General features: G+C 41.5%; 1 protein-coding gene across 3 annotated transcripts in view; it reads left to right on the forward strand.

Annotated features, from left to right (window-relative positions):
• CPAMD8 (C3 and PZP like alpha-2-macroglobulin domain containing 8) overlaps positions 1–22,411 on the forward strand; it is a 40,279-nt gene that overhangs the window by 1,483 nt on the left and 16,385 nt on the right. For 2 of the 3 annotated variants that reach the window (XM_085211617.1, XM_085211615.1), the window contains exons 2-27: positions 635–786; positions 1,203–1,225; positions 2,372–2,537; positions 2,659–2,711; positions 3,168–3,185; positions 4,162–4,216; positions 4,365–4,478; positions 5,224–5,308; positions 5,581–5,689; positions 6,159–6,386; positions 6,554–6,724; positions 7,090–7,218; positions 9,133–9,322; positions 9,767–9,939; positions 10,046–10,195; positions 10,296–10,457; positions 11,549–11,691; positions 12,576–12,641; positions 15,087–15,318; positions 15,771–15,924; positions 16,525–16,667; positions 17,126–17,177; positions 17,851–18,149; positions 18,560–18,785; positions 19,307–19,483; positions 20,908–20,989. In XM_085211617.1, coding sequence (XP_085067743.1) covers positions 635–786; positions 1,203–1,225; positions 2,372–2,537; positions 2,659–2,711; positions 3,168–3,185; positions 4,162–4,216; positions 4,365–4,478; positions 5,224–5,308; positions 5,581–5,689; positions 6,159–6,386; positions 6,554–6,724; positions 7,090–7,218; positions 9,133–9,322; positions 9,767–9,939; positions 10,046–10,195; positions 10,296–10,457; positions 11,549–11,691; positions 12,576–12,641; positions 15,087–15,318; positions 15,771–15,924; positions 16,525–16,667; positions 17,126–17,177; positions 17,851–18,149; positions 18,560–18,785; positions 19,307–19,483; positions 20,908–20,989 — 3,552 coding nt within the window. The remainder of the gene's footprint in view (positions 1–634; positions 787–1,202; positions 1,226–2,371; positions 2,538–2,658; positions 2,712–3,167; positions 3,186–4,161; positions 4,217–4,364; positions 4,479–5,223; positions 5,309–5,580; positions 5,690–6,158; positions 6,387–6,553; positions 6,725–7,089; positions 7,219–9,132; positions 9,323–9,766; positions 9,940–10,045; positions 10,196–10,295; positions 10,458–11,548; positions 11,692–12,575; positions 12,642–15,086; positions 15,319–15,770; positions 15,925–16,524; positions 16,668–17,125; positions 17,178–17,850; positions 18,150–18,559; positions 18,786–19,306; positions 19,484–20,907; positions 20,990–22,411) is intronic. The other variant, XM_085211616.1, reaches the window with a different exon arrangement.

Genomic DNA, 22,411 nt, shown 5'->3' on the forward strand with positions numbered 1-22,411 from the left:
AGAAAACGACCAACAAAACCCAGACAAATGAACAAACAGAAAGGCGTCGTGCCGTGAAGAGAACATTGTTTATACATTGCTTATAGCCAAACACACCAAAAATTCTGACTTTGTATGACTTTAGCTTGCTAACTTCGTGTCACAGCACTGTTCGTCACAGAGGAATGGTACAGATTCCATTCAGAAACACAAGATTGTATTATAATGGAGCTGCTAGGGTAGCTTTAACACTGTGTGCCTGTTGAGGTAATTCCTCTTTGCCTGGAGTGGGAAAGTTGTAGGGTAGTATAATGACTTGATCGGGACATTCGGTCTCTTTATGATTAGTTAAGTGTATATTTACTTTATTTAGGTCTGTGCAGTAAACAGTCCTGTATTCTGTATACAACAACGTTGGTGTCTTTAAATATGAAAGGTTGAACCCTGTAACTCATTTAACTGTTCATTTTGTGTGCAATCTGAGCCCCTTCTGTAAGGCTGGGACTGCTGCTGGTTGGAGAACTGGCCCCAAGTGGTTCTGGGGACCTGTGTCTGTGCTTCACCTTTTGTTGGCACTGTCAGTGCCGTACAAATGAGATCACACTCCTGTTATTCTCAATGACCTCCCACTTCCAATCTTGCTTCTTATATGTAGGGGCTATTTGATTGCTGCGCCTTCTGTATTCCGGTCTGGTGTTGAGGAAGCTGTGAGTGTCACCATCTTCAATGCTGTCAAAGAGACAACGGTCCAGATTCAGTTGGTTGTGAAAGGAGAAACTGTGTCACGGGGCCATGGAACTGTTCTGGGTGAGTTCTTGTTGTTCTGAGCTTGGAAATTACTTTGGGGGATCATCAATGTCTCTTAATGAATTACTTTGGATGATAATGTAGCTGGAATCAAACTAGGATTGAATTCATTGTTGGCTGCTGAGTGTTTCCAGTTGGGGTTGTGCTGATGTGGTTTTATGTATGGGATCCCAAACTGCCTCACCTTTTTCTCTTTGACATTGGCTGACAGTTGCTAACTAAATTGAGGGGAATGATGCTTATGTGTGTGGTCATCATATGCTAAGATGAAAATATGGCAGTGTTCAGCAATTGGGAGAGATTCTGTCGGTGTTGGCTTTGTGTGATTCTGGTTTCAAAAATCCAGGCCCTTTTACAGCATAATATACAGTACCTTTTCCTGAGGGAATTAACACAGTCTCTCTTTCTCGTTTTAGATAAAGGAACAATCAAACTGAAGGTGAGTGTCAGTTACCTTAAGATGTTTTTAATCAGAACACGAGGGATTTACCTTCAGCCACAACAGACATTGATCTTAAGGCACAAATTGAGGTCCCATTCTGGAGGCTCTGCAGGATGATGGAGAACCCAACCAAGTCCATTCCATCAGAATCCAGCTGTCAAGCCCTTATACCTTTAAAGAAATCCCACGACTGAATCCGTGGCTCTGCTGCTTTACAGAAGTAGCAGCCCCTATTGCTACGTCAGGGATGTGTGTGGCTCCTGCAGGAGCTGATTGCATCTGAATGAATCTTTTCTATGCAGTGCCATAAGGAAATAAGTCTGACTGCTGTTGCAGTAGCTGCAGGTATTTGGGACCAGGCGTGGGATGTTGCTGCGGCACAGCACAGCGTGTCTGCATTCTACCAGAAAGAGTTTGATACTTATTTATCTTCTTTACTGGACTTGGATACAAATAAATAAAGACCTTCTATTTATCACACTGCAAGAAGACATAATATAGACAGATGTAATAGTGGCACCAAATGCTGTGGACTTCTTTATCCAAAGCATGCAACTCACTATGAAATGCAGCATCGTCACTGATTTTGGTCCTATCAGTATTACTATTATTTTATTTTTTAGTCTCAAATTATGACCTGTAATTATAATATTTTATATTACCAGAGGTTGTTTACTTTTTAATCTACTGTCATTCAAATAGTATTTTATTTCTCTGAGCAACTGGTTGAAAATATGCCAGCATACAATTTTTTTTTCCCATCGGCTGAGCCACCCATGCCATTCAAAACATGGTTGTGTCCCCATGCAGCCCCACCTGGGTTATGTCCCCGTGTAACACACTTCCTGCAGTGGAAGCTGCCCATGGGATCAGATATTGCTTTACTTGAATGATGAGGAAAAGGCAGAAGAGAATTTGCTGCCATGTTCTTAGCATGGCTTTGCCTCCTTTGAAGTTTTTGCACTGTAAAATATCCAGTATGCTCTTCTTTTTGTTGCCAGCACACAGTTGCAGTGCCTTGCAGCAGGCGACTGCTCTTTGCTCACTCCAGTCCAATACTTCAGGGTAGTGACTGCATTCCCAAAGTCATGGGGAAGCTGAAAAGCTTTTTTGTTCCAGCCTTATGGTGTCCTTGTTTTCTAGGTGCCTTCAGGGCTTCGTGGACAGGGACATCTGAAAGTGTGGGGCAACCGCCACGTGACAGAGGAGGGCTACATTTTTCACAATTACACCACAGTAACTATCGATAGCAAAGGATCATCAGTTTTCATCCAAACTGATAAGCCTGTCTATAAACCCAAACAAAAAGGTAAAGTGGCCTCGGAGAAATTATCAGATGCTGGGGCTGCTTTCAAGCAATGCTTCTCGAGATGGAATCTTCTGTTCAGTGCCAGCTGTGATGAACAGTGTGTTTCCTTTCCTTCTTGCAGTGCTGATAAATCTGTTCACGGTTACCTCAGACCTGAGGCCGTTCAATGACAGGGTAAGGGGGATCTGTTTGTTTTGTGTTATTTCACACTGAAATTCTCGGCCACCTGGATTTTGTTTGACGCATTCTGATTCGGGAATAGAATCGGATTTATTTGCCTATTTTGGCTTCTCGAGAGACTTGCTGCTTGTTTGCAATTTTGTTGTTTTAATTTGGCCTCACTGCTGTTGAGGTGCCATTAAGTACAACGTACTGAAGCAGTTTTGGGAAGGATTTTCTTACAGCCTTGTGCTCCATTCAGGTTTTGCACAGATACACAAAGCATTGCCTTCCCACTCAGGTGCCTGAATGAAACTCTTGTTTCTGAGGCCAACCCGAGAAGAGATGTTTAAACTTTGTCTCTTTGTGTGCCATGCCTTGCTCAGCAATGGGCCGGGAGCAGAATGTAGTCTTGTTTCATTACAGCCTTTCATTCATTCTTTTTTTTTTTTTTTTTTTTTTCCCTCTCAGATTGAAGCTTATGTAGTGGTGAGTATCTGCTGATCATCCAGCATGTGTTCTGTAGAGGCACAAGGTTGCCATAGCCTCGAGAGGAACAAGTCTAACTTCCCCAGTCCATGATGGCCATTCCCAACTCTAACCTATGCCATTGTCTCTATTCCTGTCTCTCTAACACATCTTTGTGGTGTTTTTGTTTGGTTTGTTTTGTTTTCTTAATCCCCAACAAGCATACTTGTTTTCTACTTCAATTTCAGAAACTCATTCCCGTTTTTCTGCCTGAGAAGAGCTGGCTAGATTCTCTGGGGTTTATAAATGTAACAGTCCCACTCAATTTCTCCCTTCTTTTCAATGCAGACACAATCCTATCCTTCATCTGGCTGGGCTGGTATAGCAGGGCCAATCTCATCTCTGCACCCACACATTATGATAGTGGAAAATAGAAATTCATGGCAAGGAAAGGGTGCTCCTGTCTTCTTCCTTATGAGGTGAATGAGAGGTTCCTTCTGTGTCTAGTCTTTTTTAAGCCATATGTTTTCTTTTGCTGTCAGCAAGTAGAAGAATTCCCTCTCTGCCTTTGTTTGCATTCTGTCACAGATTTTATGCTGACAAAAACAGCAGGATTAATTTCATCTGGCTTTGTCATCTAAAAATTGTCTTGTTGGTTATACTGCTCCCTCCACCAATTGAAAGAAAGCATCTTCAGAAGCCTGTTCATCCCATGCAGAATAGGTGACTTACGACAGGTGGAAGATCCGCCCCTTGGCGGTGCTTACCTTGTGCATTGGCCATAGAAGCAGTGTCCTTAAACGTGCACTGAGTTTTAGAAAGCAAACACCCCACAGTAAAATAACTTAAGAAATTTTTGGACAAAAGCTTATTGCAAATGAGCTGTCAGTGAAGTGTGTGTGTGTTTATGTAAATGTTTTATTTTGCAAACTAAGATGGCTGTATTAATGATGCTCGCTTTCACTGTGGTGTTTCTCATTCCCAAACCTCTGTGCAGGATCCTCGGGGGTCTCGTATGATAGAATGGAGCAATTTAAAGCCATTTTGTTGTGGTAAGTTCAAGATTATTTTAGCTCGGTGTGTTGTTGTTTACCTTTGCTGGATGCCACTCGCTTCTGTTTGTGCTGAACTGTCTACAGTAAGCCCATGCAAGAATTAATGAGTGATAGAGAGTTCACAACACATGCTTTCCTTTCTCAGGCATGGTGAATATGAGCTTTCCTTTGTCTGATCAGCCCGTGTTTGGAGAGTGGCTCATCTTTGCTGAAATGCAGGGGCACACATACAACAAATCCTTTGAAGTTCAGAAATACGGTAAGTTATCCAGATTGCCTTGACTGTAACCCAGACATATTTAGAGGAACAAATCATGATAAGAGGTTTTTACTGAAGATGGAGCACCTGAGAAATAACACACATGTCATCAGGAAATGATGGTGGTTGGACTGGATGATCTTGTAGGTCTTTTCCAACCTTGGTGATTCTATGAAATGGCGTGTCATATTGCACAATTTATGTAGTAGGGATTTAACTTAGCTTTGGAAGACTCTCAGAGATGCTTTCAGTCTGTCAGTGCTTTTATTCCTTTCCCAGAGCCCTCCTTGTAATTCTGAGCTGTTTGCCCCTTCTTGGTCTCAGAGTCCCCTGTATGATAGAAGTTGTTCCACCAGCATACCACCTATGACTTCTGACCCAATCACACAAGCTCTTGTAGACACTGACAGCTGAATATTGCACCTTCCTTCCTGATATGTTGTGAAGCAAGTTGTCCTCTTTACATTCTATCTAAGAAGGAAAGTTTGGACTCAAATCCTGGGATACAGATTTCTCAGGAAGAAGTAAAACTCTGAGAATGTGCTGCTAAGGTCTTGTCAAAGTCGTCTTGGTTTGCTCTTCTCATTGATTCCTTCTCTGCTCAGTGATGCTCTATCCCAGTAGCGTTAGCAATGCTCTCATCTGACCATAAGCAGTGTCCTTGTCAGAGCTGTGCCTGTTATTGCTGGAACCTGGACAGCAGCATCTCCTTGAAAAAGACTGTTGTCATTTCCTTTTGTTGTAGTATTACCAAAATTTGAGTTGCTGATTGATCCACCTCGCTACATTCGTGACCTTACAACGTGTGAGAAAGGAACAGTCCATGCCAGGTAGGAGAGTACTGCAATTAAGGCTTAATTGCTGTAGGTTGTAGTGCACACACAGGATGGTGCAGTCACTGCAGCTCAGATCTCATCCACTGAAGACTTTTCAGTTGATTTCCAGTCTAAGAGCCTTCATAAAACATGCTAAAAATGATAGGTTGGAAAACCTGTGCTATTTTTTTGTTTTCTAGCTGTGCAAGTCACACGGTGCTAGCCTTGATATACTCAGGGAAACAGAAAATAGCTGGAAGTTATTCATTATCTTCTTTCCATTTCAGATATACATTTGGAAAACCAGTGACAGGAAGGTTAATTGTCAATATGACTATAAATGGTGTAGGGTATTACAGGCATGAAGTGGGACACCCTGTCCTCAAGACCACCCAGGTGAGGGAGACCATTGAGTCAGCTGCAATAAAATGCCTCATCTGTACTCTTTGAAGTTAATACTGTGACTCTAATTTGTGTCACTGATGGGAGCTTAAGAAATAAATGGGTGTAGCATAGTAAATACATATCTATTACACGTTTTTACAATATATGCTGTAATTTGGGGGAAAGAGGATTTGTTGGTGTACTGTTAATCTTGTCTTAGAGCTCATGGGGCTGAGGGAGAACGTGAGTGAGAGATGGGGACAGAGCTGGTCCACGCTATGGATGAGGGAGGAGAAACAAACCAACAAACTCTTGCTTTCATTCCTGTTTCCCCCTGCCCCCGTTAGTTTCCCCGCACTACACAGCCTTTAAAAATACTGCTGCAAATTCCTGTTGAATGCCTGTGCTTTAGATTTGGCTTCTGGGTGCTTTTTGAACGTGTATGCAAACTTGTGTTTCCATTCCCTGATGCACTTGGTAGATTGATGGCTCTGCTGTTTTCGATGTGTGTGTGAAAGACATGATGCCTGCTGATGTCCCGGAGCATTTTCGAGGCACAGTCAATATCTGGGCCACGGTGGTCAGCTCTGATGGGAGCAAACAGGTCACGTTCGATGACTCAACGCCTGTTCAGAAACAGCTGATTGATATCAAGTACTCCAAGGATACCAGGAAACAGTTCAAACCTGGGCTGCCCTACAAAGGAAAGGTAAGATTGAGAACAGAGAAAACCAACATGTAGTTGATGCAAAGTTGTACGGACCTGGTTTAAAATATGACATCATTTTCTGGTGTGTTTTTCCCACCTGCGGTTTCTATCGTTGACCAGAGTTGCAAACCAAGTAAAACACGTTCTGTACATGAACTGTTGTGTAGGTAGAAGTCACTTACCCTGATGGAAGTCCAGCTGACAGAGTCACTATTCGGATTAAAGCTGAACTCACACCGAAGGACAATGTTTACACAAGTGAGTTGGTGTCAAGAAATGGCCTCGTGGAGTTTGAAATCCCTTCCATTCCTACAGCTGCCCAATACGTCTGGCTGGAGGTGAGTGAAAGCTGTTTATGGGATTAGTGGGCTTTCATGTAACTAATCTTGTCAAACCTGCACTTGTGAGTCTTTGCTGCAAACAGGAAATTAATGCCTTTTACCTTTGGCTTATTGATTTAAGTGCAGCAAATGATTGCTTTTTTCTTACTGCCCGTGGAACTGATGTTTATAGCCATTATGAAAAGATACTTCTCCAAATACAATTTAACATTGCAATAATGGTCCAATATTTTGAGAATACTTTTGCTGTGTAAAGGCAGCAATAGAGATGAGCAGCTAGATAATATAAAATGGGAGATGGGGATAAAGTGTGAATCAGACTTTCTATGCATGAATAACATTCAGATACCACTTTTGTTAAGACCAAAGTGACAGCAATTGATGGGAGACCATCTGGGGATCAGTATCTGCCAAACTACTTGTCCATCAGTAGCTGGTACTCACCCAGCAAGTGTCACATCCAGCTCCAGGCACCAGATAAGCCTTTCCAGGTATGTTGGCTTCAAGCTCCATTATGGCAACAGCTGCATTTCTTGGCTTTCTGCACTTTGCTCTAATTAAATATTTCCAGCCACTTCTGTTTCCTGGGGTGCTGGACTGTTGTTGCTTCCATTACAAAGGTTGAAGTAGCTGCAAAGAAGCTCTATTACTAATATGTTATTTCTCTAGAACTCTCAGTTCAAATCCCAGCTAGGTTTGCTCATCTTTGGGTACTCAAACTTACCCTGTTTTCTTAGGTAGTTTTGTAGGAGCCTCTCTAATAGCATATTCTTCCATATAGAAGTTGTGATGACTTTTGTCTAATGTGAAGGATCTGATTTAGCCATGATTTCTATTGCGTGCTGTTTTACTGAGAGTTGTTTGGGATTTGCTCTGTGCCAAGGAAGATGCACATCCCTGAGGGACTGCACGCTGCTCTGTAAAAAGCATTGTGGAATGTGGCAATACTTACACAGAGTTCTCTGTTATCAGCAGAGCTGTCAGGTTGGTTTCAGTCTTATGGTATCTAAATAAGAGCATTTTTTATCATTGCATTTCATGGTAGTTTAATGGGTAATTAATCTTCTGCAAGTTTCCTGAGGTATGGAAAGGGGATTATACGCTACTAATCTGAACACATTGTTCTTATTATAACCTGATTAGAACTAATTCTTCTGTGGGAAAGCTAGGAGTTGGATGACCAGCTGATGTGGGAACTGCTTCCCTGCTTTGCCAACTCTTACTGGGTGTTCCAATTAGCTACATTCATTTTTTAATGGATTGTTTCATCATTTCCACTGGGGAATTCTTAATACTTCAAATATGCAATGTCACGAGGTACTTCTTGGACTCTGTGGCATTCTGATTGCATTTAACCATTGCTAGTTACTTGTATCCAAGTCCTTGCCTTCTTGGTTTATTGGCTTCTTGGCTGTTAGTGCTGAAGAAAGATGTTTTTCAAAACGTTATTGAAATTTAACAGTTCAGTTCGGTCTTAGGCAGGCGTTGTTATGCTTTAAGTGCTGGGAGGATCAGGAATGGCATTTGATGAAGAAATCCTGCATAACAGAAGTCTTCATAATCCAGAATCAAGAAGTTCGTGTTTTTTGTAGGAAGGCTGGCTGTGTATCACTCAGGCTTTAATCATTCCTAGTAACCTGACAGAATGCTCTCTCAGTAGCAGCTTGGCAATATGTGGGTGATTTTCTGTCCCCAGGGTATTCAGTACTAAGCAGGTAGCTCTGGGTTTGGGGCTTCACTGCAGGAAGTAGCTGTGCTGGTCTGATGCCCTTTGCAGGCAGCACATGTGTTTATCCAGGAGAAAAGGAGCTTGCTTCCTTGTTTGCTTGTATGTCTGACAGCTCCTTGAGTTCCCGACTCAGATTAATAACAAGACTTGTGTAATTTGAAAGCGTTTTCCCTCAGATCTATTCCCAGTAATTTCAAGCCTGCTCGTTATTTGAATTAGCATTTGTCATGTGAAAGTAATCATGATATATAATCTCAATTAAACGGCAAAGACGATCAAACACATCTCTTCCCACCCCCATCACATCTTTCTGGGTTGGGCTAAACCACTGAAGGGATGTCTAAAATTCAACCAATTCTGACAGCTGCTCTGTGCCAAAAGGCTTAACTTTCAGGATTCCAGAGATTCCTTTATTGTTTTCATTAATGCATGCAACCCCCCGGCCCATTCTCTTGCTAGATCTGCAGGCAGTGAAGAGCTGAACACAGAACTGTTTTTACCGTGAAGGAAGTCGGTCCGTGCAAACAGTGCTACTGCAATGTTCTTTTCAGTGCATACATTTATTAAAGGGTTGCATCTCCTTCGGTCTGAAACCCAAATGGATTTCTGTATTTTATAAATGAAAAGCATGCCTTGTAGAAGACCAGATCTTTTGCTTTTCCGTCTCTGAGTGCAGGTAGGAGAGGAGGCTTGGATTGCAGTGAAGTCCACATGTCCTTGCAACTTCACTCTACATTATGAAGTGGCATCGCGAGGTAACATTGTCCTTTCAGGGCTGCAGCCCAGCAACATCACTCAGCAGAGGAGCAAAAGAGCCACGATTCCCTTTGAGAAGAACATGGATGTCACTCATTTCCCAGGAGCAGGTAGTTAGTGTCAGAAACATGAGCTCTATCTGATTTTCAGGAAAAAAAACACACTGTTCTACAAACCTTAAGCATGCTTTTCTGAATTGGATGCCCCCTAATAAAAGGCATAGAGTAACTGTGCAAGAGAAGTAGGGATAACTTGCTTGATAGCTTCACCACGTGTTTCCTTGACCTTTTGTTATTAAGAACACTGGATAATTGTTCTCTATCCATCTTTTCCATACCACTCGTGTTATAAATACTAACTGCCTATTGTCTTACGTAAGACAGAGGGAGGGGAAGGAAGGACAAAGGTGTAGGGCCCAAAAAGATCTCGTGCAGCAGGAACATGGGAAGAATGCAGGTCCTTGGTGGGGAGTTCTCTGCCTTGCATCATCTGGAAAGTGTGGGGGGAGGGTGACTTTATGAATAACACTGCCATTTCTACCACTTGTATTTTAGCACCTACCGATACCCCTGCAACAGAGGTTGAAGTCTGCGTGACCTTCCTCCATTTCTCAGTATCTCACAGCATGGCTCCCTTGGGCCGTCTTCTGGTGTATTACGTCAGGGAGAATGGAGAAGGGGTCACAGACAGCCTGCAGTTCTCTGTGAAGTCCACCTTTGAGAATCAGGTATTGGCAATGCAGCTAATAGAGCGGAGGGGGCAGCGTCTCATTGCTCCTGGTTTTCTTCTGCTGAACACAAGCTGAGATGATGAGTTTAATGTTAAATTCCCAGGTTGCTGTGACTCTTTCAGCAAATGAGACCAGACCCGGTGATGTTGTGAACATCAAGGTCAGAGCTGCAAAATCAAGCTGTGTTTGCATTGCCACTGTGGATAAGAGCGTCTACTTGCTGAAGACAGGTTTTCAGCTGACAGCCAGTCAGGTAAAATGAATCTTAAGGCACTGCCATCTTTCTCTCTTAATGCCTTTAGTGAGCAGCCTTCCTGCTTAAGAACGGTGCTCTCTTCCCTTGTGCCATGCAGGTTTTCAAAGAGCTTGCAGAGTACGATGTATCCGATGCCTTTGGAGCTCCAAAGGAGGAAGGGCACTTCTGGTGGCCAGGCATGTCCTCACGTCGACGCCGTAGATCTTCTGTCTTTCCCTGGCACTGGGATGTCACCAAGGATGCTCGCTTCGCCTTTACAGTAGGAAGCATCAGCCTCAATTCTCTCTGGAGTGTCTTGTTGCTGGATTTTTTGTGTTCTTTATGTGGGCTTCCCATACTGACCACTCTTAGAGACAGACTGGGCTAGAGAAACAGCGTTACATGTTTAATCTTTTAGGCTCTTTCCATTTTTAATCTGTGCAACTGCTAATAATAATGATCCCGTGTCTTTCCCTTCCTTTCATTCTTCCTGCATACTTAGCCAAATTGTTTTATTGTATTCTCTTAAAACCCACAATCTCCCACATATTCTCCATCTCGTAATCATGAGCTCAACTCCTTATTTAATACCCTCTGCTGCAGGAGTCATTGCTCCTTCTCCACTCCCCGATCTGTTGGGGTTTTTGTTCTGATGTGGTGGTGTTTTTTTTTTTTTTTTTTTTTTTTCTCTTACTGAGAGGCAGAAACTGTTGGGAAAAGAGCCACATGTTTGTAGGTGGTGTGTGCACACTGCATGTACCTGATTCATAATAGTTGAGTGTGTATGTGCGAGAGAACAAAGCCCGTGCTGCCTTTGGAGTCTGGGAGCTGCTGTCTCTTATGAATAAGTGCATTTAGGGGACAGAACTGGCAGACAGAGTGAATTCTGTGCTCTTCCTGTGAAGCCGTGCGGGCAGTTTCCATTTTGCTTGGCATTTCTGGTGGAGCAGAGCTGGGGATGTCTGACACGAGATGCCTGCTGACTGCAGCAGAACACACTGGAAACTTTGAGGAAGGGTAAAAAGCTGTAATGTAATATTCCAGGGGAAAAATATGTAGAATAATTTTTCACCTGTAGTTACCTGACAGTCAGACACGTACCCAGTAGTGTTAGATATTGGTGAAATGCATTTTTCAAGCAAATAAGAGCTTTCTCATAAAAACCTCTGCCTATAAATATTTTTACACTAATGGTCATTTTAATTTTCGATAAAGTCTTGAGAAAATCCTCACATTTCAATTGAACTTTACCCATAAATGTCAGAATAAGGTTGGAGGGATTCTACTCAGAGAAGTTCTTATTGGTACACACTTGATTCTTTTTTTTTTTTTCTCTTTTTTTTCTTTATTGCCTTCATTTTTATTACCTAGGAAACCGGCTTGGTTGTAATGACAGATACAGTCAGCTTAAACCACAGGCAGAATGGAGGCATGTACACAGATGAGGCTGTCCCAGCTTTTCAGCCTCACACTGGGACACTGGTGGCTACAATGCGTTCTAAAATGGCACAGAGGTAACTTCTGTTTATTTTTTTTTCCCCACCCCTCCAGGACATGTCTCCATCGAGACAAAGTGGTGTTGGGAACCAACCTTCAGTGGTCTCGATGGATCTGATAAAGATCACAACTGACAGTACTTCATTTTTGTAGTAAACTTAACTTTACTTGGCCTTTTTCTAGGATTAATTTCTCTGAAAGGACCGTTTGAAATTCTTTAATTTGTTTCCTGTGAATTAGTTGCTGCTTGTCAGTGTGTGCATGCTAGCCCTGATTTTGCAGAGATGCTCCCTACTCAGGTGGTGGTCAAAATAGAGAACGTGAGGGACTTGGTGAGGAAAAGGCCATGAAGTACTGCAAGTAATGCTGCACAGTGAGGATGTGCCTTCCCTTTCTATTTCAAATCAATTGATGGTTTCATTTGAAGTGGGGTGAGTTTTGGAGATTGGTTAAAGATAAAAAGGTAATGAAACATCTCGTCCAGAAAATCAGAACAAATTATGAAAACATTAGAGATCAAGGTAATTGCAAGTGGGAGAAAGAGAGGGGAATGTGAGGTAGTGGTTGCAGTACCTGATTTTAGTAAGGCCCTTTGATGATGTCGTGGGAGGTTGTGTACTGTAGATATTTCCTTTGGTTTTGCTTGGTGAAAGAATTTGGACTTACAAACACTAAAACCTTTTTTTTTAGATTATTTGTACCCCCGGACTGTTAAATGTGTGTACACAATGAGTTGGGAAGGCTCTGTGATTTGAGAGATGAATTAAACACCTTTCACTTTGACATTATTCTGTGCTAGGGTTTGGTTTGATCATTGGGCTGATAACACCAACGTAACCACATGATGTCCAAACTGTCTGCTGAAAAGAGTTTATTGCCAAAGGTTTATTTCTTGTTCCAGCAGAGCAGAGAAGAGAAAAAGAACCTTCTTTCCAGAAACATGGATATGGCACTGCCTCAACGTCAGGTACTAATGGGAAATTCCCTTAGTTATACCCATGGGTTGTGTCCTATTCAAGCAATGTTCTTTAAAGCACGCTGGAGCTACAGCATTGTTTTGATTGTCATTGTTTCTCATCATTAGTGCTTTAATCAGTAATCTTTCATCATAACAATAATCCAGAAGTGTCACCTTCACTCTTGCAAGTGCTGGTGTTGTTTTCCACATCTGTTCCAGCATCAGTTGCAGTGCTGTAGGGATAAAATGATCTCAGAGTGATGTGCACATGGAGGTGGAGGCAGAAAGATGCTTCTGTGAGTGCTGCTCGTGCACTACTGAGTATTCAGTGCTGACTGCTTCCCACACTGCACTAAGTCCTCTTTCATCTCCCTCTAATCTTAATTTATTACCTGACAAATCTTGGTTTCCACAGCTGGAATTAAAATGAATAACAGGTAATGATCTTTACTAGAAACAACGCATCTAGGATCATTTGAAGCAATTGTTGAAAAACTTCTACAGGTTTGCAAGTAAACTTCACTCTCAATAAATGTTTATAAATTAAATTTGACAGGAACTTGCAGCAAGTGTATTCAAATCTGCTCAATTGAGCATGAAATATGCTTTGTAGAAATACACAAAGAATTCCAGAAGTGCCTCTTTGGGCCTCAGCAAGCTGGGGCAGTTAATTATGAGTAGGAGAGCGTGGAATAAAAAGTTGCATTTTTCTCTACTTCATTTCATTAGAAACAACTGAGCAGAGCATCGCTTGCTTTCCCCTCCTTTGAACAGGAAGATTTTTTTTTTTCCTTCTACCATTTATAATTATAATATGCAAAAAAAAAAAATTAAAAAAAAAAAAAAAAAAAAAAAAAGCCTCACGTCGACTTCCCAAACCAATTCTAACAATCCTTAGAGCCTGGCTGGAGGGTTGAATGGCTGGAAATGTGTGTGTGCTTTGGCCCCCCGCCCAGAAGAGTAAGTGCCCTCATGTGTGAAAATAATGTTAATGCTGGTTATGGGCTGAAATCCCAGTGGAAGGAACATCAGCTGCAACAAATTGTCCGGTTAAACAGGCTGGAGTGCTGCCAGCCCTGGAGGTAGGACACCCTTCTGCTTATTCTTCAAGGCTGAAGTTTCTTGCAAGTGCTGACTACTGAGCTCCAGTTAGTGACAACCTAAATATTGAGGAAATGACGCGTTTTTCTATGATAGCATCAGTCCACAGAGCAGTGTGTGATGCGCTGCCTATTCACTGAGTTATAACAGCAGCTTAGGCTCACTGAAAATTACAAAGAGTTGCTTTGGGTGGTGGAAGTCGAGATACCTCACTGATGCCTAACATTTGAATAGACTTCTGAGCTAAAAAGCAGCAAAGGCACAACTCTTCAGTTTGTTCTGGACGTGGCTCAGCAGGTATTGCAGCACTGAAGAGCAGTGTGTTATGCTGTAAAGCTTATTCTGAAGAACTTTCTTGCTTTCCATGCCAACTAAGATGGATGTTGCTCCAAAAGATGATGAAGCTAGCAGCAAGCGTATCGAGCTCAGGGAAATAAATAACGACTTGAGAGAAAACAAGTCGTTTTCTTAGGGTGTACTCATAACTGCTCCAATCATCCTGCCAGCTGAGCCATGAAATAGCTTTTGTTCTTGCTTTAGATGAAATGTTTTCTGTTCCAGGCAATGACAGACCTCCTTTGCAGGAGGGAAATTGTGATGTCTGCAAAACAAAATTGAATTTTTATTATTATGAAGCGTGGAGGAATATACCAGTTTATGATACCCACCGTGGTATGCACAGTAGGGCTGAATAGTCAGAATATAAATCTTCAGTAATTAGTATCAATGCTCTCGTGGAGAAAATGACAGACTTGGAAATTTTGTCAGGCAGGCATTCTAAAAGGCAACCAACCAAAATATTCCAGATCAAAACACACTCACATGCACAGGCCATTGCTGAACCTCGGGTCTGGGAGAGTTCTTCTTTAGCCTCATGTTCAAGTGCAGTCATTAATGTGGCAGTATATAGAAGAACAGTGGATTCCAACAAAAACTGCTTTTATTTCATCATATCAAATATAGTGAATAATATAACTTACTGTTTGACTGTTTTTAGCTAGGATTCTGTTGTGGGTTTCTTTCAGTGCGTTTCCCTGTAAGGAAAGTGTCCCTCTAGTGAGGGTGCAAATACCTGCACAGCTTTTAATCCAGTAAGGGTTTGTGTTACTGTGCTCTGCAGAAGCCACTGGCTGCTGTTCTCCTTATAAATGCTCATTTATCCAAAATCTTGACACTTAGCGGGAAGAAATCAAGCCCTTTATAAGCTACTGCTCAAAGCAGGTACTGATATGATGCCGTATGCATGGATATAGAGGGAAATACCCAAAATGTTTGGCTCTGTGTGCTTTAGCATCATTCAAATGCATTTCATTAAGCTGATTAACCCATTTTCTTCCTTGTTCTCTTTGGCAGTAATACATCAGGAGAAGCAGAGCTGCACGTGGAAGTGCCAGACTCCATCACTACGTGGATAACCGAAGCTGTGGGTCTTTCTGAGGAGGAGGGGTTGGGCATTGCCAATCAAACCGAGCTGAAGACCTTTAAGCCCTTCTTCATCGATTTCACGTTGCCGTACCACGTCATCCGGGGAGAACAGACCAAAATCCCATTGACTGTCTACAACTACTTATCTGTCTGCGTAGAGGTAACAGTCCTCTTCGTTCCTGTTGCTAAGTCAGTAAATTGTGGGTTATGGTCAACCATCTCTGAGCTGTAGGCAGCGTATAACAGAATGATAAGCTCAGTATGAGTGCTTTGAAGATAGAAGTATTGCTTCTTCAGTGCTAATAAAATCACTGCTTTGTTCACTTCTACCTTGAAACGACTGCAGTGGTTTTGTGATGCTTCAGAAATCCAAATATTGAAAAATGTAGGGAAGAGAATGAGAAAGATCCCTCTGAGCCACTGCATTTCCTTCATAGTCAGAAAGCTGCTGACTGGAAGTAGTTTGCTTCGAAAGAGCTTCTTTCAAGAAGCACTCACTCATAGGTGTTTTCTTCAGTGCTTCACCTGCTTGGTTCTTGTGGAATCGTTCTGAACTGCAGGTGAAGCTTCACAGATGAAATCCAAATAAATGACCTCCGTAAATTTTTGCAGGTACACGTGAAGATTTCTGTTCCGAAAGGCATAAAGTTTGTTGGGCATCCTGGGAAGCACCATCTGACAAGAAAGAAGTGCGTTGCCCCTGGGGAAGCTAAACCCACCTCTGTTGTTTTGTCCTTCAGCGAGCTTGGACTGAGCAACATCACTGGTAGTACAGAGATAAAAAACAGCTTGTACCTTCAAGGAGTTTCACAAATGTTTCTTCTTCTTTCAGAAGAAATGTTTTCTTCCTCCAGTGCCCCAGAGTAGAGCCATTATTTCACTTGCTGCCAGCTTAGCTTTCTAGTCGTGTTTGTTTCTTACAAACTGATTCTGTAACTGCAATGAGCTGCAGGGTCCATACGAGCAAAATTCAGCAGATTCCCTGGTTGTTAATTTTCCTGTTGTGTGGTATGTCACTGTGTGTAGTTGTGACCTATTACATCTGCCTGAAAAGATTGGAGTAGATTTTTAAATAAGAGAATAACAACAAATTCTGTACGTCTTCCAAGAAAATAATAGCAAAAACTGTGCAGCTCAGGGAACTAGGGAGGAGTTCCTGTATTCCCTGCGGCTGTCAAAATATTGCCCAATTCTGGATGTGACCATCCAGATGTTTAAGTAATAAAATAACATAAAAGGTGTAATTAAAAGCATTTGATGAGTTGTTAGTCAACTGCATCTAATTAGTTTAGATAAACGCTTTGAATTCCTGTGGATCAGGGAATCTATCTTGAAATCTCTGCTGCTTTTCCCTTCTGTTTCTTAGCAAAAGCTTTTGCTTATGGTGGAACTAATTGCTGTCAGAATGGGATGCAGACCTTAAAGAATGGCAAGCACTCAGAGGACAATTATGTGGACAAAAGGACCCCAGTTGGAGTGGATTATGTTCGCAGTAGTGTTGTTATTGAGGTAGGAAAAATACGTTTGTAATAACTCATGAAAAAAAAAAAAAAAAAACCCAGAACGTGTGTTTGGGCAAATCATGAAAGTGTTTAGGTGATGTATGTGAGTAGATTTGTGAGATTTATGGTATGTTTATATGATTGGGAATAATCAATGTTTGTGATACACGAAGGGCCCCTTTGGTCCTGAATTCGTGCTGAATTTCCATTAGTGCTCATATATAAAAGGATAGAAATTGTACTGGGTTTGATTGCTCTGTAAGTCTGAGAAATGTGCTGTGAGGTTCACTGGTGGTGGTTGGTGCATCTGTAGCTAGCAGCACGTGGTGTAATACCTTTTCTCTAAAGGATGTAAAACACTGTACAGCATCAGAATACGGTTTGTGTTTCGTAAGTAAAGCTGAATAGCTGTCACTGCTAACCCGAGCTCTGTGATGTTACATATGGATTTCTGTCTTTATATAGCCAGAGGGACTGTCAAGAGAGTACACCTACAGCGTGTTCTTCTGCCCAAATGGTAAGCTTGTGATTTAAATGAGGCAATACCAAGTTTGTTTGATTGAGTTATAAATAGGAAGATGTGGCTTCGTCCCATGGGAATGGGGAGGGGAATCTTTATTTCTGTGTCTGATTTATGAGTTGTGTTGTGTAGAAAGAGCTTTTTGAATGGAGCCCTTCTTACCTGGCTGGCTAATTACGAATTTGCTCCAACTGCCCAAGTAACTTCTGGAAATGGCAATTAAATTCCTTTACTTCATGAAACAGTTTGAGTATTCAGCACTGTGGACAGAAACTGGGGCTATAGTATATTTTCAGTTGATGTTTCAAAGTCCAGCTCCGGAATCAGTGTGTTCTTTCTACTGGAGATTTGGATAGCTCAAACAGAGCTCCTCTGGTTAACAGAGATGCTTTTGACTGCTTGATGAGAACTGAAAAATCTCTTGACTTCACGAGGAGTCCACCTGAGCAATCGAAGGATCTTCTATATTGGAAAGGAGTAGAAGATGGGAAGAAACATCAACATACATTTTTATAATTTAAGAGAAGTGGGGGGAAACGGAATGCATGCTTAGGATGGGTTTGTTTGTTTAAATTTTAGCAGTTAGCTGTGGATAAAATTGGGGGAATTTTTTGTTTTAAGTATGTAAGGTAAACTCTAATGCATAAACATCCTGTTTTTTTCTGACTAGAGAAAATTCACATTTCTACACCTAACAAATATGAGTACCAGTACATGCAGAAGCCTGCCCAGATGACACATTTCGACATTGCAGTGAAGGCACACAACGATGCTCACGTGGCACTGTCCTCTGGTCCCCACGACATGGCAGAGATGACAGAGATTGTTATTGGTGGACATCAAAATACTAAAACGTGGATTTCCATCAGCAAGATGGGTGAGCCGGTGGTCAGCAGAGACACAGCTGGTATCCTGTCCTGGGATGAATTCCGCAGCTTCTGGATCAGCTGGAAAAATGGAATTATCCAGGTACTGAATTCCTCTGTGCAACAGTCTGTGGGGTCCCTTGCTTCTTTAAGCAGATTTGGAGCATACACATGGCAGAGTTTCATTTGTTATGATGCTGCCTTCTTCCTTTTTCTTTTTCTGTGTTAAGTCTCTATCTGGCTGTTTGGATCTGAACACGTTTGCTTACCACATTATGCCTTCAGGACCTTTAGTCTTCAGTGTTCTCAGTGCTAAGTCTGCTTGGAGGTCAAGTCTATGTACTTCTCATTAAACTTTCATGTATTCTTTTTTCTGTGAGTGGAAAGAGAAAGATACTGGTCCATTTACAATATTCTCTGATGCACACATAGGTTACTGCGTCCAAGGACAGATAAGAGGCTGATTTCACATGCATGGGTTCTTGGAACTGCATGACTTCTTGTTCCTTTCAGGTCGGCCATGGTACTCGGGTGCTAAATGAATCTATTATTGTGGAGTGGACAGTCCCCAAGCAGTTCGAGGTGAAGTACATTGGCTTTTCCACAGGCTGGGGGTCAATAGGAGAGTTTAAAATTTGGAGGAAAGAAGAGACTGATGAAAATCACAATGAAGCATTTACTCTTGGAGTTCCCCACAACATAATTCCAGGATCAGAAAGAGCTACAGCTTCAATAATAGGTATCAATTGTGAGGAGGTATCCTTGGGTATTAATTATCAAATACAAGGAGATACTTCCATCTGTTACTTGCTTCTGACCAATATTTGAGTAATATGGACAGGATAAAGTAGTCTTAGGCAGTTTATAAAGATAAATGCTGCTTAATTATCAATCACTTGATCGAACTGTGTTTGAGATGATGGCAGTTAAACCAGATACTCTCTAAGGACTTTGCAGATGACTTGGCTGCTGTAATTCATAGTATTCATTTCATTGTCATAATCACATATTGTACTAACTGCATTGTAAACTAGTCAATTAGTCACAGATAATCAAGCTCTGACATTTCTTCTTTATTCCAGCAAAAGCTTGAAGAGATAAGACTGAACATTTGAAGGACTTCCCTTTTGTTCTGCAATTTAGCTGACTGTGTAGCCAGTAGAAATTAGTGTAGTGTTTTAATTCTTTTTAATCATGTGACATAAAAAGAAGCAGAGCATAATTCCTTGGTTTTGAACCTATCTCCTCTTCTTTAACCAGGAGATGTGATGGGTCCTACATTAAACAACTTGGACAATCTTCTGCGATTACCATTCGGATGTGGAGAGCAGAACATGATCCACTTTGCTCCTAATGTTTTTGTCCTGAAATATCTGCAGAAAACCAAGCAACTCAGTCAAGAGGTGGAAAGTGAAGCTACTGATTACCTTGTTCAAGGTAAACCATTAAACTTACAGTTTGCAGAAGGAGAAAAGGCTTGTAAGTCAGAGGAGAGTTTTGTTCTTGAGACGGAGAGCATCTCAAGTGATGAGGAGTCATCATTTTTGGCAGGACAGTCTCTCAGGTTAATAGATTTTGATGGCAAGATGTTTTCCCCTGATACATAGCCTGCAGTTCCCTTCGGTTACTCCTAATTTATACACTTGTTTGTGAGTTTTCTGCTTTTTAGCACATGTATATTTGGGTAACTTATTTCTGTGTTTACAAATTTCAGAAAGTGACAGAAATCTAAATGTAATCAATGTATATATTTAGTTCTTTTTGTCTTCCTAAATTGTCTTTCTAGTCCTTTAATCACAACATCTGAGCTCTTCTCTGAATTTCTCCAGTTTATCAGTGTTTCCTTGGTAACAGTGTGCACAGAGTTTAAGTTAGAATGCAGAGCAGTTATCCTAGAGGCATATGATGAAGGTGCTTTTCTGTCCTTGTTGGTGGTCTGTCCTTTCTCTCTAAGCAGCTCATAGCAATCTGTCTTTTTATGACTGTTATTCTCAGTGTTTGTTTGGGAAGAGTCACTTGCAAATTCATTTGTAACTAAATACAATTCTCAGGTGCAATAAGAACTTGGAGATGATTAATGAAAACAAGAATGACCCAGGGAGACAGCTATCTCATGTGTGAGTCAGATAATAGCCATGTCATGAAATCAGAGGCGACAGGGTTAGGCAGTTCTCCTATGAAAATATAAACATAAAATGTAATCTGTAATTTATTTATTGTTTTCAGCAGCAAAAGACTGGTGCTGCTTCCTCCAGCTGTTTTGTTTGTGATGTGTTGTGTTTGCTGATAGTAGTAATACATAGGGAAATTTTTTTAATAGTCATTTTTTCCTTTTCATTATCATTTGGTTCTGTTTCTTTTCATGAATCTGCAACTTTCCAGGTTTTTGGCTCCAAACTCTGCCTGTTAATTAGCCCTTATAGAGGAAATCCTCAAGAGGTTTAAACCTCTTTGCTTATTGGAGCCTTGTCAAGTCCAAAGTTGAGATGTGGAGTCTCTTTGCTCATTCTGGAGGTCTTTTGTGACTTACTAAGCCAGAATTTTTTTTTTTTAATATACAGTGCTTCAGAAACTTAACATTCTACTAACCGTCAATAGATCTCTTGCTTAGCAAGAGATTAAGAGCTGGAGAAATAATGGTTCATTCATTTGTCTCCCAGAGATGTGTGTAGTCTTACAGATGTTTGCCTGCACGGATTCCTGAATGCGCTGCTCTGTCAAACGCAGCAGAATAAGAAGTTGCCTCGGGCAGCAGAATCCCTTGCAATAGTGCCAGATGGTCCGAATCTTCATTCACTTCAAATGCTTGCTTTGCTCTGCGTGAGGATTTTGGACTCCCACAATTCTTTCTCAACTTGCAGGCTACCAGCGCCAGCTGACCTACAAGAGGCAGGATGGCTCCTACAGCGCGTTTGGCGAGAGGGATTCCTCGGGGAGCATGTGGTGAGCTGCTATTTAAAATGGGGTTAGGAAACTCGGTGTTTGCTAAATGGGAAAACACACCATTGGCAAAGAAAAAAAGAGTAGTTTTCCAGCTTCCATCGTGGTGTCACATAGCGTGGAGCAGAAATAATACTCCGTGACTATAGGCTTGCTGTTGAAGTGCTGCTGGATGCTCGTACTGCATGAGTAGGTGTGCTGTAATTGCTCGCTGGAGGTTCAGGTGGTCTCATCTGCCACTGTGTCTGTGCTTTAGGTGCTCGTGTTTGCTCTACAGGAAGTGGAGTAGCGATGTCTGAGGCACTTCAAGCACCTAATTCCATTAGGAAAAATGGGGCTTCACCTGAAGCACGTACAGAAAGCTTGCTGTCTCTGGAAGCAGTGGAGGTTTCTGCCAGGGTAGAAAACAAACGGAACAATCTTTAAGTGCTTTGTATCCACTTGCATGTGAAATGGAATGGTATGGATCTGTGCCCTGAGAATGGGAAGTACAGGGTCTTCCAAAGTGAAACGAAATGGGAACCAGAAATCGTGAAGCTGGGGGATAAGCTCATCTCACTGATGCCCTCCTTAAGGAACATTAGCCCTCCTTAAGGCAGTGTTTCACATCTCGTAGATCTTTGTCTCCATTCGTTAGTTTATGCTGCCATTTGGCTTCTCCATCTACTCTCATTTTGCTTCAAACTGATTCTCTTTGTGAACTCATCAGAGAGGAAATACTACTTCTATGGTGCTGTTGCTTTGCTGTTTTTAAGATAGTGAACTTTTATCTGAGATCTGGCATCTCCCATTCCCCCGATGTAAAACACAGTGACACAGAATTACTTAACACTCAAAAAATCCTTTGCCAGGCAGCATGTCTTCTACCCTCCCATTCCTCAGGGCCCTATAAAACGAATGATTCAATCTCCCAAAGCTGGCCAGAGTTTGCTCTAGTTGCATGTCAGAGGTTTAGAATTCCAAAAACACTTCTATTGCTTTCTGAAGTCTTGATTCTGTATGAAGTCCAGCAGAGCCTTAGACTTCAATAGTGGCTCTGGATTTTTTTCTTTCTTTTTTTTTTTTTTTTTCCAAATTAAGACAGTAACAAAATTGGAAAACTTATTATTCTTTCTCCTTTGCAAATATCTGTAAAGGCAGCAGCTTTTAACTTTAAGGTTTTAATCATTTGAGCATCAGTAGAAGGTAATTGAAGCATCTAAAAAGGGTAATTGAATTTCAGCGTCATAACAAAAACAGGCGGATCTTCCAGTCACGCTTTTCAGTGTAATTTGTTGACCTTTAACCCTGCTCTTGTTCAGTGGATAGAGCAGTTTTAGAGCCTTCGTGTGCCATGCTTTTTTAAACAATGCTTAGCTTTTTCCCCACAAGATTTTCCAAATTTGTGCTTTTGTTGTTGTTTTCCCTTTATTTGTACATGACTCT

The sequence above is a fragment of the Meleagris gallopavo genome, chromosome 30, assembly GCF_905368555.1.
Source record: "Meleagris gallopavo chromosome 30, MGAL_WU_HG_1.1, whole genome shotgun sequence".
Taxonomy (NCBI): domain Eukaryota; kingdom Metazoa; phylum Chordata; class Aves; order Galliformes; family Phasianidae; genus Meleagris; species Meleagris gallopavo.